Raw genomic sequence first — 15009 nt, 5'->3', positions numbered from 1 at the left:
GATTCAAATCAGAATTATGAGGGAAAAAGTCAGAATTCTGAGATTAAAGTCAGAATTCTGAGATGATTCAAATCACAATTATGAGGGGAAAAGTCAGAATTCTGAGATTAAAGTCAGAATTCTGAGATAATTAAAGTCAGAATTCTGAGATGATTAAAGTCAGAATTCTGAGGAAAAAAGTCAGAATTCTGAGTTCTGACTTTAAACTCAGAACTCAAATCAAGTTTTCACATGTGGCCCTCATCCTCTTCCGTAAAATAATTTGTCACGCCTTGATTTACAGTAAGAAGTGTAATGGGCACAGCCACACAGGTATGCGTTGAAGAGAAGCTGAAAACCTCTACATCATCTAGAAAGAACCGCCAAATCCTTTGAAATTTCTAAGCAGATTCCCGTAATGTGAATTTCAGTTTTCCTAGCTTTGGATGCTGCATAATCTCTTTAATCCACATGGTGTGAGTGGGAGGGTGTAGCTGCTTTGAGTTTATTAGAATTTGTCTATTTTGATTTTCTTTCATCACTGTTTGTTTGCCTTATGGTCTTTACCAACTAGAATTCATAGTTTGCCCCGTTGTTTTATTCACCACTATGTGACCTTCCTTACAGCTGCACTTTTTATATATCGAGATATATGAAATCTGCAAAATTCAAGCCGTTACCTGTCATTTGGGGCTACCAACATGCCAATATGAATATATATATATGGGATATATAGGTGCTGGGATCCTCAGTGAGGGTCGGGTGGATATGTAGACTGGGAAACAGGTAAAAAAAAAAAAAAAAACAGCTGTACTGGAGAACTACCAGTCAAGCAGAGGACGATATGAGTTTTTTTTACTCATTTATGTATTACCTCATCATAAATTCACGCAAAATTGAGATACAAACACTGTACAGGCACAGTAAGTGTTCAGTATTAGTCCAAAGAGGGAGAGAGATTCAGTCCTCGGAGCATAATGTAATGCAGTTGGAGAAGACAGGCTGATTATTTATAGAGTAGTCGTGCTGGATTGAGTTGCCGGTTGAGTGACTCATCACAGTGGAGGGAGACACCTATATGGATTTCCCCTATCTGTATCTGTTATGGTCTGACAAAAATAATCAGTTTGCAGGAAAGACGACAGTTTCATATGTAGATGTATTTGTTTGAAGCCAGCTGCTTACTGACTGCAGACTTGAGATTTTCTCATTGATCAATCAGAATCAAGGCGTTTGCCCCTCTGCTCAGACCCATAGACTGTAAAAAAAATAAGCTCATTTATATATGTTCTATTATAAATGTTAATTGTATTCATTTGCTGTATGCTCATCTGAATTCTTTGACTCGAATAGTGTCTTAAGGGAAAATTTTATTGACATGTTTGAATTGCAATATTCATTTTAAAATAGATCTTACTCAATTATCAGCAACTGTTTATATTCTTCATTGCATGCCTTTGCAGTTATACATTGTGAAATGGGATGCATAAATGTTTTCTTGTCTAGTCTTGTTTGTAGAGTTTTTAAGGTTTTGTCATTCTTAGTAGGCATACAGTTGGAGTTTTGAATCATTTGAGCAATCAGTTTGACAACGGTGCTACTAAGAACCTTTAAGTATGGGTGCCATAAAGCACCGAAAGCGGCTCCCCTATGAGTATGAACCAAAGAACCAGTTTTGGGTTCTGTTTAGTAACCTTTAGTAACCTAAGTGTTCTCTACTGCATTAGAAGCTACCTTAAATTCCTGGGATGTTACCTGCAGAACTGTTCTCCAACATTAAAACATGTTATTCCTGATCCCACGTGACACTTCAGCCTGTTGTGCTGGTGAATATTTGCTTCTGTCTCTCATTTATAATGCAACACCGATTGTCTATCTGCACAGAGGATGATTTGGGAGAGAGGAAAATGGCTGAGGGTGATTTTCTGAGAATATGCATATTGTAGATCAGCGCTGACAGCACTGCTATAAAATTAAACGCATTCAAATGTAGAAGTTCAGGCAAACATTTAAAATGAATAGCTTCAAGCTACACATTGGGATGGCCCAATTAGAAACTTCCCTCCCAGGTCTTTTGGCTTTACGAGGAAGTTTTTCATACTCACACTTACTGATTACAGTGGCTCTATCACTTTTTAAAGGGAGTGCTGCTCCTCTTTAAAGCCTGTGCAGCGCTCTGACCTACAGTAACCTCTGGGAACAATTGTTGTCAGCTACTCTTATTACATTACAGCCGGCGGCCGCATTTCATTTCCACTAGCATCCCCCCTTCCTTTCCTCCTGCTCAGGCCCACTCGCTCCTCGCAGCACCGCCTCAGCCGTGCGGATCAAAACACAACAGAAATCCGACCGACTGCTTTCTGCCGGCCCCGTCGCTCGCCTCAGACAGGCGACAATAAGACAGAGCCGGAAAGAAGAGAACGCAGCTTTTTTTGCTTTGAAACCAGCCCCGGTTTCCTCTGGGCGCTCCCGCCCCGGCCAAACACAACTGGAAAGCACCAACAGCCAGAAATTCCAGCTTGATATGCTGCTAGATAGAGCAGCAATTTCCTCTCTGCTTTCTCCAAGCAGAGTATTGCTGCAGAGACATTCCACCATGCCGCTGCAGTCAGATCAGTGTTGGAAAGCGATTACAGGATTGAAACCTGCCAACAGCGTTTTTTTTTTTTTTATCCAGACAGAGACTCACTACAGCCTTGATGTAGTTATCCTGCCACCTACTCACTGCTGTAATCCCTAGCATTGTTTGGTGCTGCAGGAAATTACAATATTTGGCATTTTAGTGGTGAAACAGTCAACTGGAGAATTGGTAGAGAAACTAGAGTGAAACTATATAAAATCATGCTCTACCAGCCACTATAGCAGGGAAGCCAGCCATTTGGAGGTTCTTTTCTATTTGAAAACTGAACTGATTATTGCTGGTTCATGTTGGATTTCTCTGGCTGATGCACAAGAGTCCCTCCCTGGTTATGATCGTTAAGATTATCAGCATCTGTGTATTTTGGCTGTTCCAAGATGTAGATTAAAAACATGAGGCAATCAGGTCTTTGCCATCAAAGCTCCAAGACTTTGGATCAACCTGCCTGAGCAGCTCAGGCTGCTAAATCTCTATCATCTTTTCAATAAATCCTGCAACTTTTTGGCATTTTTATTATTATTATTATTATTATTATTATTATTGTAGGGTTCCTATGCATTTTCCATTTCAAAATCTCATAGTTTTCCAGATGTAATTTCGTGACTGGATTTGAAGGTTATGGTCAGTGTGCAATGTAATTGGTGATTTTCTAATAGTGGCACACTGTCTAAACTAGGCCATATCACTCTATAGCTGAAGATTATGCTTTACAACAAAATCTCAATATGTAAAATAGCAGTGGGTATTCAGCAATTCAACAACAGAAAATGCATACTCATATGTGCATTGAAACTGAATGTCGTCGTGCTTTTCTGGACTTTTTTGCATAATTCCCAAGCTTTTCAAGACCTCAGAACGATCAAGTTCATTTTCCATACTTTTCCACCGTTGCGTAAGAGCCCAGTTATTACTGTAACTGCTCCCATCTCGTCCTCAACACAGCTCCGGCAGATCTCTCGGACGAACGCTCCTCAAATGACAACAAGGCAAATGAGTCAGGCCTTTTCAGTTCTTGCTCTTTATTTTTGTAAATAGGAAAATAGCATTTCTGGTATTCAAAAAATACAGCCTGCGTTCCAACGGATATACAGGCAGGACCGAGACAGAGAGAGACAGAGAGAGAGAGAGAGAGAGAGAGAGAGAACTGGATGATGATTAGGGAATACAGGTCTGGATGTAGGTCAGTAGAAGCAGCCTGGGGAGGCTCAGACACAAAGACAGCACTGGTTCAGACAGATAAACATGTCTGCCCGTCTGTCTGCTTTTAAAAAGGGTTCCTACATTACTATGCGTGGTTGTTGTCAAAGAATGAAACCTAACGTATCCGTAACGCTAAGAGACGAATATAAAACGTATAACGAGGACCGTCGCCATGTGAGTGAATGTGCATCGCTACATGCAGAAGTGCTCTACTTTTGAGTTTGTCCAAAAAGCACCAGTTTCGCTCGCCGCAGGGTTAAGACCGCCAGTGGCCTAGAGTGCGTAGTAACGAAGCGGAGACCATCCAGTTATTTGAAGCTTTTCGCTTTCAGTTATATGGTCTATTCAAACCACGTCCGCGAAGCACCGGTTAACAAGCACCACTGTTTTCAGATCGGAGGACAGATGATAATGGTGACTAGCCACAGTACAGTTTAACCTCCCGTGGGTGGGGGGAGGGGGGGGGGTAAAAAAAACAAAAAACAAAAATGCATGTTGGCATTTTACGGTTCCGCTACATTTTGCGGAACTGCCCGTAGAGCACAAGGGCCGCTTCCACTTCCCGCTTAACACAAGTGCACTTGAGACCAGCAGACTCAGCTTAATGGGTGGTGAATGGGCAAAGAGTGGGACTCCAAAATCCCAGATCCGTAATCAGTCGGTGACATTCCACAGATTGATCACGCTACAATCAAACTCACATGACCGAAAAAAAACAAAAAAACATTACTAAATAGCTTAATGCACTGATTGAAAATCCTCTTTGATAAAAACATCTATTTAAAGGCTACAAGCTCTGTACACATAATGTTAACATTGTCTGTTATGTTCAGTACACATTATATTGAGTAGGCTAATACAGATGATTGAATAGAGATTAGCTGCCCTTCCAGGTTTTTAAATCGTTAGCTTTCCTTGCTGCTGTAGCCAAACAGAAAAAAAAAAAAAAAGTGTTTACAGTAGTTCTGTTACTGTAAATGAGAAAGAGCAGAATTTCACATCACTTTGCACCTTAGAGCCAAAGTATAAAACACACACACGCCGAGTCGTTGCTAGGCCACATGAGTCGGCTGCACAATGATTTCAAAGACAAGAGAACAAAGAGCTTATAAATTGTAGGTCACGCAACAAGGGTGTCGTTTTCATGCTCTCGCAGGGCCAGAACAAGGATTTCTGGTTTGGCAACCCCCAGTTCAGAATCACAGTTAAATAAGAGCAGTCACATGATAACAGTACAAAAGTAGGATCAAGTGAGGTTTTCGTGACATGGACAAAAGGCATCGATCGAGATCAGGGGATACTGGGGCTGAGAAAAGGCATACAGGCCAAGACGGGGTGGATTACGATTGGGCGAATGCAGTAAAGGCCGGGGTCGGACGCATAAAACATCTGAAGGTTGAGAGTTCCCCTCAACTGGCCAAATTATGAGCCGGTTTTGTCTCCTCGGACAAAGTCTCAGTGTTTCACTCCGAATATCAAGAGGCTAATTCATAGCGAGCGTGAGCACTGAAAATCCATTTAAGTGGAAAACAAATATGATTTCACCCTATAGAGGCAGCTGTTAAACTGAGCCACGTGAATCCATGTCCACCACAGTCCTTGTGATCAGAACACATGGCATGAGTGTGACCCAAATATAGGCTGAACAAACACAAAGTAGCTTTATACTTTGACAATCACAACAGCCAACAGTGTTTGCGTACAAAAAACGACGAGAAGCTTTATGCATATGGACCCTGAAGTTTGGCTTAGAGCAAAGAGGGCAGATAGTAGAAGTTAGATGTTATCATTAGTTCTCGCCACTAGTTAACATCCTACTTACAGCAGCACTTTGTAACTGTGTTAAAGAAAGTGCTGTAGGAGTATAGTTATCACTGCTATTAACAGGAACGGTAGTGCAAGCAATGGGTTGCAAGAGGGACAGCTGTTGGACTGGCTCCTCTGATGCGTTTGTCATCCGTGTGTGTGTGTGTGTGTGTGTATGCACGCGCAAAGGCCAGAAATCCATTTTCAGCTGAGCAACCTTTTTTTCCTGAGGTGGCTGTTAGCTCAGTGTAGCACTAAGACAAGCACACATCTGCTCTGAAGGAACAGTGAGAGGTTAAGAGACGGGACAGGAGAGGAAGAGGACGACAAACAGCGGGAGAGGAAAGACAGGGAAAGAGAGGAGGAGGGGAAACAGCAGCCAGCTCTCAAGATTTATCTGGAAGTTCTGCTCATGAAGCACCAAAAGTCCTGAGGGAGACCCAGACTCCCCTGGTCGGGTCGGGTGCAGGGCAGGGTGCCGGGCAGGGTTCAGGCCAGGTCGAGGTGTCACACAGTGGCTCTGATGATCCTGCTGGGCCTGGAGCTGCGGTGGACCTTAGTGTGTTTGGATAAATGGTCACTGCGGGCAAACTTCTTCTCGCACAGCGAACACTCGTACGGCTTGATGCCAGAGTGAGAGCGCCGGTGGCGAGACAGTTCGTCGGATCGGGAGAACCTGGCGACACAAGAGCAGACATCCTCAGTCTCCCTCAGTTTGGACACAGTTACACAGAGAGGTGCAGGAATGCACCACGTTTTTAGGCGATTGGCCCATTGGTCAGTTTACACATAAAGTGATGAGAACATAGAGACCAAAATTGTCTTGTTTCCATAGGAAGTGAAGGTGGTGGGTAGTGGACCGTGTACAGCTAAAAATCACTGCGCAGTGGATGAATACGTGGTTATTCGCCTGGAATAGTTCCAATATAGAACTGGCTACATCAGCTATACTGAGTTAATGATATTTCATTGTTAACATTTATGAATCTACAGGCCAAACAATAAAAAATACCATCAACTTTTTATCACTAAAAGGTCAGTCTCCTTACTTTGGATAATGCTAGTGGCCTACTATCATTCAACATAGTGTTTGCTAAAGTGTTAGCATGAAGCCTACTATCACTTAACATAGTGTATGCTACAGCGTTAGCATGGACCCTACTATCACTCAACATAGTGTATGCTAAAGTGTTAGCATGAAGCCTACTATCACTCAACATAGTGTATGCTAAAGTGTTAGCATGAAGCCTACTATCACTTAACATAGTGTATGCTAAAGTGTTAGCATGAAGCCTACTATCACTCAACATTGTTATTGCTAAAGTGTTAGCATGGAGCCTATTATCACTCAACATAATGATAAAGTTTTAGCATGAGCTACTATCACTCAACATAATGCTTAAGTGTTAGCATGGAGCACCAGAGCAAATGATCTAGTGGGGAGACATGGATGATTTTGGTGTCCATGTTCTCATCACTTAACAGGTAAGTTGACCAACGGTACAATCCCCACAAAACTTTATGTATTCCTTAAATCTTATATTATTTTTGCCCACTTTTCACTATAAATCCCAGTAGCTTTACACAACCCATCATGCCACATACCTCCAGCCACAGTCAGGCCAGCTACACGTGTAAGGTTTCTCTCCCGTATGCCGGCGGAAGTGGGCCTTCAGATGGCTGCTCTTGGTGTACATCTTCTCACAGCCCGGGTGGGAGCACTTATGGACCCTCTGAGTCTCTGTGGGGGGCGCTCTGGACACCCGGGGGGCCACCGCCTTCAACAGGCCGCCGCCCTGGCCCGCGACCCCCGTCACGCCCGTAATCTCCAGAGTCCTCATTGTGATGGGCAGCGGGGCGATCTTCACGTACTTCTGGTCGGCGGAGCCTGCGTCCCCGCCGTTCAGCGCCACCAGGGTGGCGGGGGCGGAGGAGGGCACCTGGGGGGCCAGCAGGGTGAAGTTTTGCCCCGCGGCGCCCTGGAGCCCCACGACCAGGTGGGCGAGCCGGATGCCGGCGGCGGCCCCGGGGGGAGAGGCGGCCGGGGCGTGCGGCTGGGCCAGAGGTAGGGGCTGGAGCTGGAGAACCAACGGAGCACCCAGGAGCATCGGCAGGGCTGAGGCGGATGGCGAGGGGGTCATCTGGGTGGAGGGGGAGGGGTCGGCCGGGCCGGGGCTGCACTGTTGGTTCCGAGGCGTGTCTGGACTGGGGGAGCACTGGGAGGCACTGGTCCCTGCGTCACTGTGAGTCACTAGGGAGGAGGACGGGGGTTCGGCGGAGGATGGGGATTCGGTGGAGCTGCACGGGGAAGGGGAGGCCTCTTCTTTAGCGGCCAGCAGCCCATCTCTGACCAGCTCCATCTTTTCCCTCAGGAACTCCTCTATGTCCTCCAGGGTCGGGGAGAACGGGGAGGGCAGCCGGAGGGGGAATTCCGGCAGCCTGGGGTCCTGGCTCGCAGCCTGGCTTACCTCCTCTCCCGGCGCTCCTAGGAAAATATGCAGTCGGCCGCCTTCGTCTTCACAGTCCTCCTCCTCGTCCTCCTCCTCCTCCTCGTCCTCTCCGGGGCTGGAGCTGAGCATGGCTCCCAGCTCCCCGGCCTCGGGGCTGTAACAGGAGGCCGAACTGCCCCCCTCGCTGCCCGCTCCCTCTCCCAGGCCCAGGGAGAACAGGCTGCTGCTGCTGCTGTCCCGGAACAGGTCATTCTCCAAGCTCAGCGTTCTGCTGCTGACAGACACCATTGATCCAGGCCGGATACGGTGGGGAGGACGCCGGGGAAACGGTAACCAACACGGGAAACAACAAACCTGCAAAGGCAACATTGAGAAGGACGGCTTTTATCACCAGGTGAGACGCAACAGAGCGTGAAAAACAATTTAGTGCAAAGCCTGGGTTTAGGGTTCCCAAACTTTCTCAAAGCAAACACCCCCCAAAACGGATACACTTTAGATGATGGACCTCCATTTGATAAAATTTGGCCCTAAGAAATCCCATCTTAGAGGATTTTTGTTGTCAGATATGATTTAGCACAGAATTACATAACTGTCTAGATACTGTAGGTGGGGCAGTAGCAATGGAGACAGTGAAACCCATGATGAAAACAGTCATCCTTAGACATTCTCTGGTCATGCTAATCTAATAGTGTGTGAAGTAAAAGTCAAATTAAACTATCCTAATTTTGCTGGGGGACTCCTGGGAGCCTATCGAGGACCCCTGCTGGTCCCCCACACCCCGCATTGGGAACCAGAGTCCTAGATGATGCTGCCGAAATATAAAAGGATCTTTGTTGCTGGCATCATCCGCCGTCTGAACATCACGCACATGTTGCAGCAGGGCCCCGACACTTAACACTGTGCTCGAACAAGGCGCCTGGTAAACACGGCCCACAACTGACGCGCCCATAATAACCATATGGCGAGGAAAACGAACCGCCGCGCAAACAAGCGCCACGCGAAAGCCCGATAAACACAACCCTTCGACCGGATTCGAGGAGGAGGGGCGCGAGACAACACGGCAACCCACCTGAATACAACTGTGCCTGCACTGGAATCCACGAGTCTCAAGTTCGGCTGGGTCACAAATTTTCTATTTATACTTCTCTGTCTCGATACCGAACCGGAAAATCCCACCGCATCCGCTGAACTTACCGTGTGTTATTCCGATCTGGGCCGCAACGGAGAGGCTGCGCCGTCGATGGGCTTTTATTTTCGAGTCTTTTCTCCGTCGTGTTATTGTGGTAGCAGACTCAGATCCCGTCCTTGCCACGGGTCCATGTTGGCATTCCTTCTCCCACCGTCACGTGACCGCATCGCTGCACAACTCGGAGGCACGGGTCCTATTCCGCCTCCCTGGTTGGCCGAGCGCGCGGAGGCTCGCCCTAAAAGGAGCGCTCTGATTGGCTGCCGCTCGATAAATTCTGCTTTGCCATGTGTTGATGGAGGGCTCGCTATAGCATCACTGGACAGGATACAATGTAACCTATTGATGTTATATGCATGAGGTGGACAAAATAATGGAAACACCTAACAATATGTTAATATCAAGTATCTAATAAGTAGCAGGGCCGCCCTTCAGAGCAGCTTCAGTCCTCCTGGTCCTGCTGTCATGCTGCATCCTGCAACTGTGGAACTGTAATGGATACTGGACCTTTTCTTCAAGAAGGAAAGCCTTCACTTGTTTGAGGGATGGAGGAGGTGGAAATCTACTTCCCATGAAGGTTCAGTGGTGTTTAGTGTCTAGATCTGCTGATTGGGGCAAAGGAAGGGGTTTGACTTCATCCTGGGGCTCATGAAACCACTGTTGAATTTATTTATCAGTGTGCAGGGAGGCATGTTCATCTTAGATTATGGGAACATCATGAGGGAACAGTGTTTGCACCCTAAGGCCTCATATTTCTTGGCCATTATACAACTATACAGAACAATCACCAGGCATCATTTTATTTTTAGAAAAAAAGTCTGAAAGATGACTCATCAGACCAACTTTGATTTGTAACCGCTGTTCCCCTTTGATGAGGCTGTTTGTCCGTGTTTGACATATTTTGTCATGATTTTCAAGCTGGTTCAAGTTTGTTTATTTATATATCCCTTAATCACAAGCTTGTTCTCCTTTCTACATTAAATCATTTTTTGTGGCCAATGCTCCTGCAATTCATTGGCTATTTGGCATAGCCAGTAGCCAATTCATGATCAACACACCTGCAAAATCAACACCAGTGATTAATATTCCCACTGATACGATTTTGTTCCATTCTAAAAGAGGATGTGTCATTTTCAACACATCCATGTGTCTAGTTAGGGACGAAGCACATTTGTGTTACTTTTCAACACAACATATGCTAATAACCACATGTGTTGAGTTATTATGTCTAGTTACTAACATATGTTGTGTTGAAAGTAACACAAATGTGCCAAACTAGACAGATGGATATGTTTGTATGATAAAAACCCTTCTTTAGAAAAACCTATTATCCTCAGGAAGCTCCTCAATGACCCCTGGTGGTCCCTGGACCCCACTTTGGGAACCCCTGCAGTATATTATATTCTTGAAAACCCAGATAGTGGGCAAATAGGGTAAACTTTGTCAGGGGAGTGTGTATGTTTTGTTCAAACTTTGAAGGAGTCATACTGCTGTTGATGCCAGCTTCCATGACATGAATACATAAAAGTGTTGTTATTACCACAAATTAGCATACTGTGATTGTTAATGTGGGATACGTTAGGAAATATCTATAGCCTCCGTCTTTTCTCAGGCGATTGCCTACTTACACTTACTTAGTTTATTAAATGGAAATATGTTTACATTACACTTGAATCAGAATTTGCCAGTAGTAACTGTGTGTGTGTGTGTGTGTGTTTGTGTGTGTGTGGTGGGTGCTGCAGGGTTGGCCTGCTTAGCCAAACTTAAACAATGATTCTAGTCACAAATCTGGTTAACCATTAACTCTCACCCCAGAGTGAATTAGTTATGCAGAAAGTGTGTGCATCTTATGATAAATGTGTTACATCTGCTACAGAGGCAGTCAAAAAGAAGTTGGCTACTGACGTTGCGGTGTTGTAAATTTCACCCCAAAGGACCACAGCATAATTTTTCGAAATTGATGCCATACCGCATTGATTTCAGTTGTAGGCTTTTGTGAAATATGATACATGGTTTTTGTAAAAAAAATCTCACCGCCAAGTTACTCAAGCAAGATGTCGGAAAAGCCAATTCCATTTGATGCAGACGTCAAATTGATTGTACCCCTACCTCCGTCCAACACACACACACACACACACACACACACACATATTGATCGTTCACAAACTTTGGCAATAAAAATATGATGGCACAATAAAGTAATGGTGTTCTGAGTAATGCTGCCCTCACTCTAATAATTTGCAGTATAAAAGAACTGCAATAAACCCAGGAAAGGGAAATAAGACCTGGGTAGTAAGACTAGCCCCCAATGCAGAATGAGTATCACCCTGCATTGTAAGGTAGATTTGGAAAGTGTAATGTATTGAACTGTGATGATTTGAAATTAAAAATTTAGATTTTAAATTTGGGAGTGTTATTGCTCAAATTGTGAGAATATATTGTTAAAGGGGTCAGAAACACCAAAACATGTTTTTTAAGATGTTAACTGTTGTTTGAGATAGAAGACAATAATACTAGGCATTATATAAGTGCATATGTTGAACTGCCCATGTTTTAGGCTAGATGTTTTGTCGCCCAATACATTGCATTTTTCAGATTATAGGGGAAGGCAAAGGACTGAAAATGGGAGTACTGTAATCTGTGACGTTCTTGTTTCTCTTGATCTTGACGACCCCTTTGGTGATAAGCAGTTATGGCATTTTGCACTCAGTGTAGTCACTGGCCCAACGTACTGTAACAAAGACACTCAATGCAGACTGCAAAAAATATCCATCTTAAACAAGTATTGAGTCATAAAATCTTATTTTTATTAAAACACATGAAAAAATATGCCAAGGGGGTGTAATTATTAACAATGCAATACAATAATTCCACACTGCAAGTCAAATCTTCTCGGATCAAGTGTAGTGGAGAGATCTGCCTTATTCTGCCGTGTGTCAAGACACTGACACACAAGGAAAAAAAAAAAGTGAAACAGTTCAAACTGCACTGGAAACAAGTGGAATCGACTCACCTGATTGGTAGAATTTTTCACTTGTTTTAAGAAAAATAAGCTTTTATGAATGAATGAGACAACATGCCTTAGTAAGAACAACATTTTTTGCAGTGTAGCATTTCCAGAGCGACTTACAATGAGCAGATAGGGATTCAGTGTCTTGCTGAAGGACACTTAAACAGGATGGGGATCTACTGTATAACCTGACTGTACAGTTATGGGTTTTTAACCATTAGGCCACCATGCTGCCCTCAACAGCAGCACACATTACTAGACTTTATGCTTCAGTTTGTTTCTTCATTGATCTATATCACCTCCATCTAAAGATTACATTTTTACCCTGGTCAAGCTACTTTTGGCCTTTGACATTTTTTAAACACAGATTCATATCAAGAATCAGTGCAACTCCCCTTGCCTGGAAAGTCAATATAACCCCAGATTATTGGGTTTAGTCCAGATATTTGCTACAAATCATTTTCTATGGATCATATACTATCATTGAAGTCCACTGAGGACTGAGAGACATATTTGCTCATGCAGCTCTGGTGCTGCAGTTCAGTGTAAACATCGACCACATCAGACCTGGTTTTAGTAAATAAACCCTATGAATTCATGGTGTATTTCCTTTGAGACATGCTTGTGATGAAGGGCAATATAAAAAATCCAACTTCTTGATTCTTACTCAATAAAATGTTGGTGTAGTATAGATGCTGTAGCTATTCTGTGCGTCTCCAGTTTGACTTTTCATGATTTATTCTAAAGGAAGAAACATCTCTAAACCGGTTGGGAGGAAAACATTCTTGCTCTTCCCAAGTCCTCGGCCCCTGGAAACTCTCCCTTTCCCTTGTAATTGGCCTCTCTGTAACACGCAGCGTTAGACCAGGACCAGTAATGTCACCGCAAATTGAACTTTACTTGCCAATGACAATAGGAAAAATAGCGACATGGTAATTCGTGCTGGGACAAATGATGTCAGACGGAGACAGTCTAAGATCACAAACAACATTTCTTCGCTGTGTGACCCGGCACACCGAGTCACAACCAGTACGAACATTTTCTCCAGGCTTCTCCCAGCCAGAGCAAATCTGCAGTGGGCTTACTTCCAACGGCTGGCTGACTGGACGGTGCTCTTCTAATGCCTATGGGTTCAGAGACAACTGGTCCATGTACTGGGTCAGAGTGGGCTGTTAAAGAGAGATGGTCTCCACTCCAAATAGATAAGGGTTTGTCTACAAAAAAATATATTGTAGAAGATTATCTATGTGTGGTCTAGCTGACAACAGCATCAAAGTGTACTGGATGCAGCTTGAAGGGTTGAAAAATGTTATTCATTAGAGTTCATATTCTAAAGGTGTTTACAGTTTGACCACCAGGTGTCACTATTTACTTTCTGCCATTCATTTCTATGGGAAGAAAATAAAGAATAAAATCTGATTATCTTGAAAAGTATAAAAAGCAACAAATTCGTCTGCCCATCTCTTTAAGTACCTGAATATCTTAAAGTTGGAACAGAGTCACTAAAGTAGTTAGAGTCCAAAGTTTTGGAGAGAATAATAATAGAAGAACATTTAGACCATCATGGGACACAAAAACTCTCCATTGAAACCCATATTAATGACATTTTCTTAGGTGGGTTAGAAGTTCCTTAGGGCAGGATGGCCCACTGCACCTAATCAACTGTAGGGGAAACTGATAAAAAAAAAATAGTGGGAATAGCATGAGTGTGCTAGCATTCAGCAAGCCCACTCACTCAAGTTAAGTCTTGTTCTTTTCTCAGCCACTTATCTCCTCCAGACAGTCTGTCCCATGCTTTGTTACCACAAAACATAAATCTAATAGACCTTCTGGTATCTGCCTAAACAATCTGATTGGTGTAAAACCTTACTGCTGGATTTCTATAGGCTCTTATTTGTTGAAAATTGTCCTTTTAAGCACTAGATACCTCTTGTCTAAGACACATATCATTAACTAATTGATAATTGTAAATATTTCCCAGCATTAACTGAAGCCTAACGTATACCCATCCCATTACAGATTAGGCAGCACATCCTAATGCACCACCATGTCCCACATTAATCAAAGGTGAGGGTGTAACAGTGATGTGTAAATTGCTCCTCATTTGAGATTCTGGCAGTGAAGCGTTTCCAACCAGACTGCAGGCAAACCCCCTCACTTCTTCCAGCCTTCCTTTACTCTAATTATTCTCTAGGCGACTGCCTGGCTGTCCCAACTCCACACTCATAAATATCCAACTTTTTCAAAACTCAGCAGCCAGAAGACTCTTGCGAAGCAGAAAACATTATCATATCATCCTCTTAGTATTCACGCATCATTCCCCCCCCCCCCCCCCCCCCCCCAGATCTATCATCTGAATACAAAATCCACTAAAAAGTATTAAAACGAAAACAGCTGGGGGCAGAGCCTTCTTCTATAGCGCCCCCCTCCCTCCCTCCATTTAATTAGTACAACCTATGATCTACCTTCAATAATGGGACATTAGTATAATTACCATAAACAAACAAGATCTGTACCAGCCTCTGCATTACATTTGGAGGGAAATCTGCTGGACACACACACACACACACACACACACACATACATTTTCAGGCAGACATTTACATACATGCTCTAGCAACATGGTAAAAAATTGTGTTTCTTCTGTCTTGTGTTGATCTGAATCCATGCTGTTGTTGCTCTGTTTTTTTTTACTTTGTGATGAGGCGGTTTTGTCAGAAGCGCTTTATGAAACAACATC

At 43.9% G+C, this 15009-nt stretch overlaps 1 protein-coding gene across 1 annotated transcript; it reads right to left on the bottom strand.

Annotated features, from left to right (window-relative positions):
* Positions 1 to 3619: 3619 nt before the first annotated feature.
* LOC139925857 (Krueppel-like factor 15) lies at positions 3620 to 9387 on the bottom strand. The gene is made up of 3 exons (XM_071917360.2): positions 9268 to 9387; positions 7229 to 8427; positions 3620 to 6299 (listed from the first exon to the last, which is right to left on the bottom strand). The coding sequence occupies exons 2-3, from the start codon at positions 8359 to 8361 to the stop codon at positions 6131 to 6133; spliced, it is 1302 nt and encodes a 433-aa protein (XP_071773461.1). The 5' UTR covers positions 8362 to 8427; positions 9268 to 9387; the 3' UTR covers positions 3620 to 6130.
* Between the last annotated feature and the right edge of the window lie 5622 nt (positions 9388 to 15009).

Source organism: Centroberyx gerrardi, chromosome 5, assembly GCF_048128805.1.
Source record: "Centroberyx gerrardi isolate f3 chromosome 5, fCenGer3.hap1.cur.20231027, whole genome shotgun sequence".
In the NCBI taxonomy this organism is placed as follows: domain Eukaryota; kingdom Metazoa; phylum Chordata; class Actinopteri; order Beryciformes; family Berycidae; genus Centroberyx; species Centroberyx gerrardi.
Note: the sequence above shows the minus strand (reverse complement) of the source record. Positions and strands in the feature narration are given on the sequence as shown.

Bases quoted from the DNA above. Each gene is read 5' to 3' on its own strand.
- LOC139925857 (XM_071917360.2), bottom strand. From the start codon at position 8,361: ATGGTGTCTGTCAGCAGCAGAACGCTGAGCTTGGAGAATGACCTGTTC. The intron at 6,300-7,228 runs GTATGTGGCATG...TTGTGTCGCCAG, and splicing joins TGGCCTGACTGTGGCTGGAG to GTTCTCCCGATCCGACGAAC.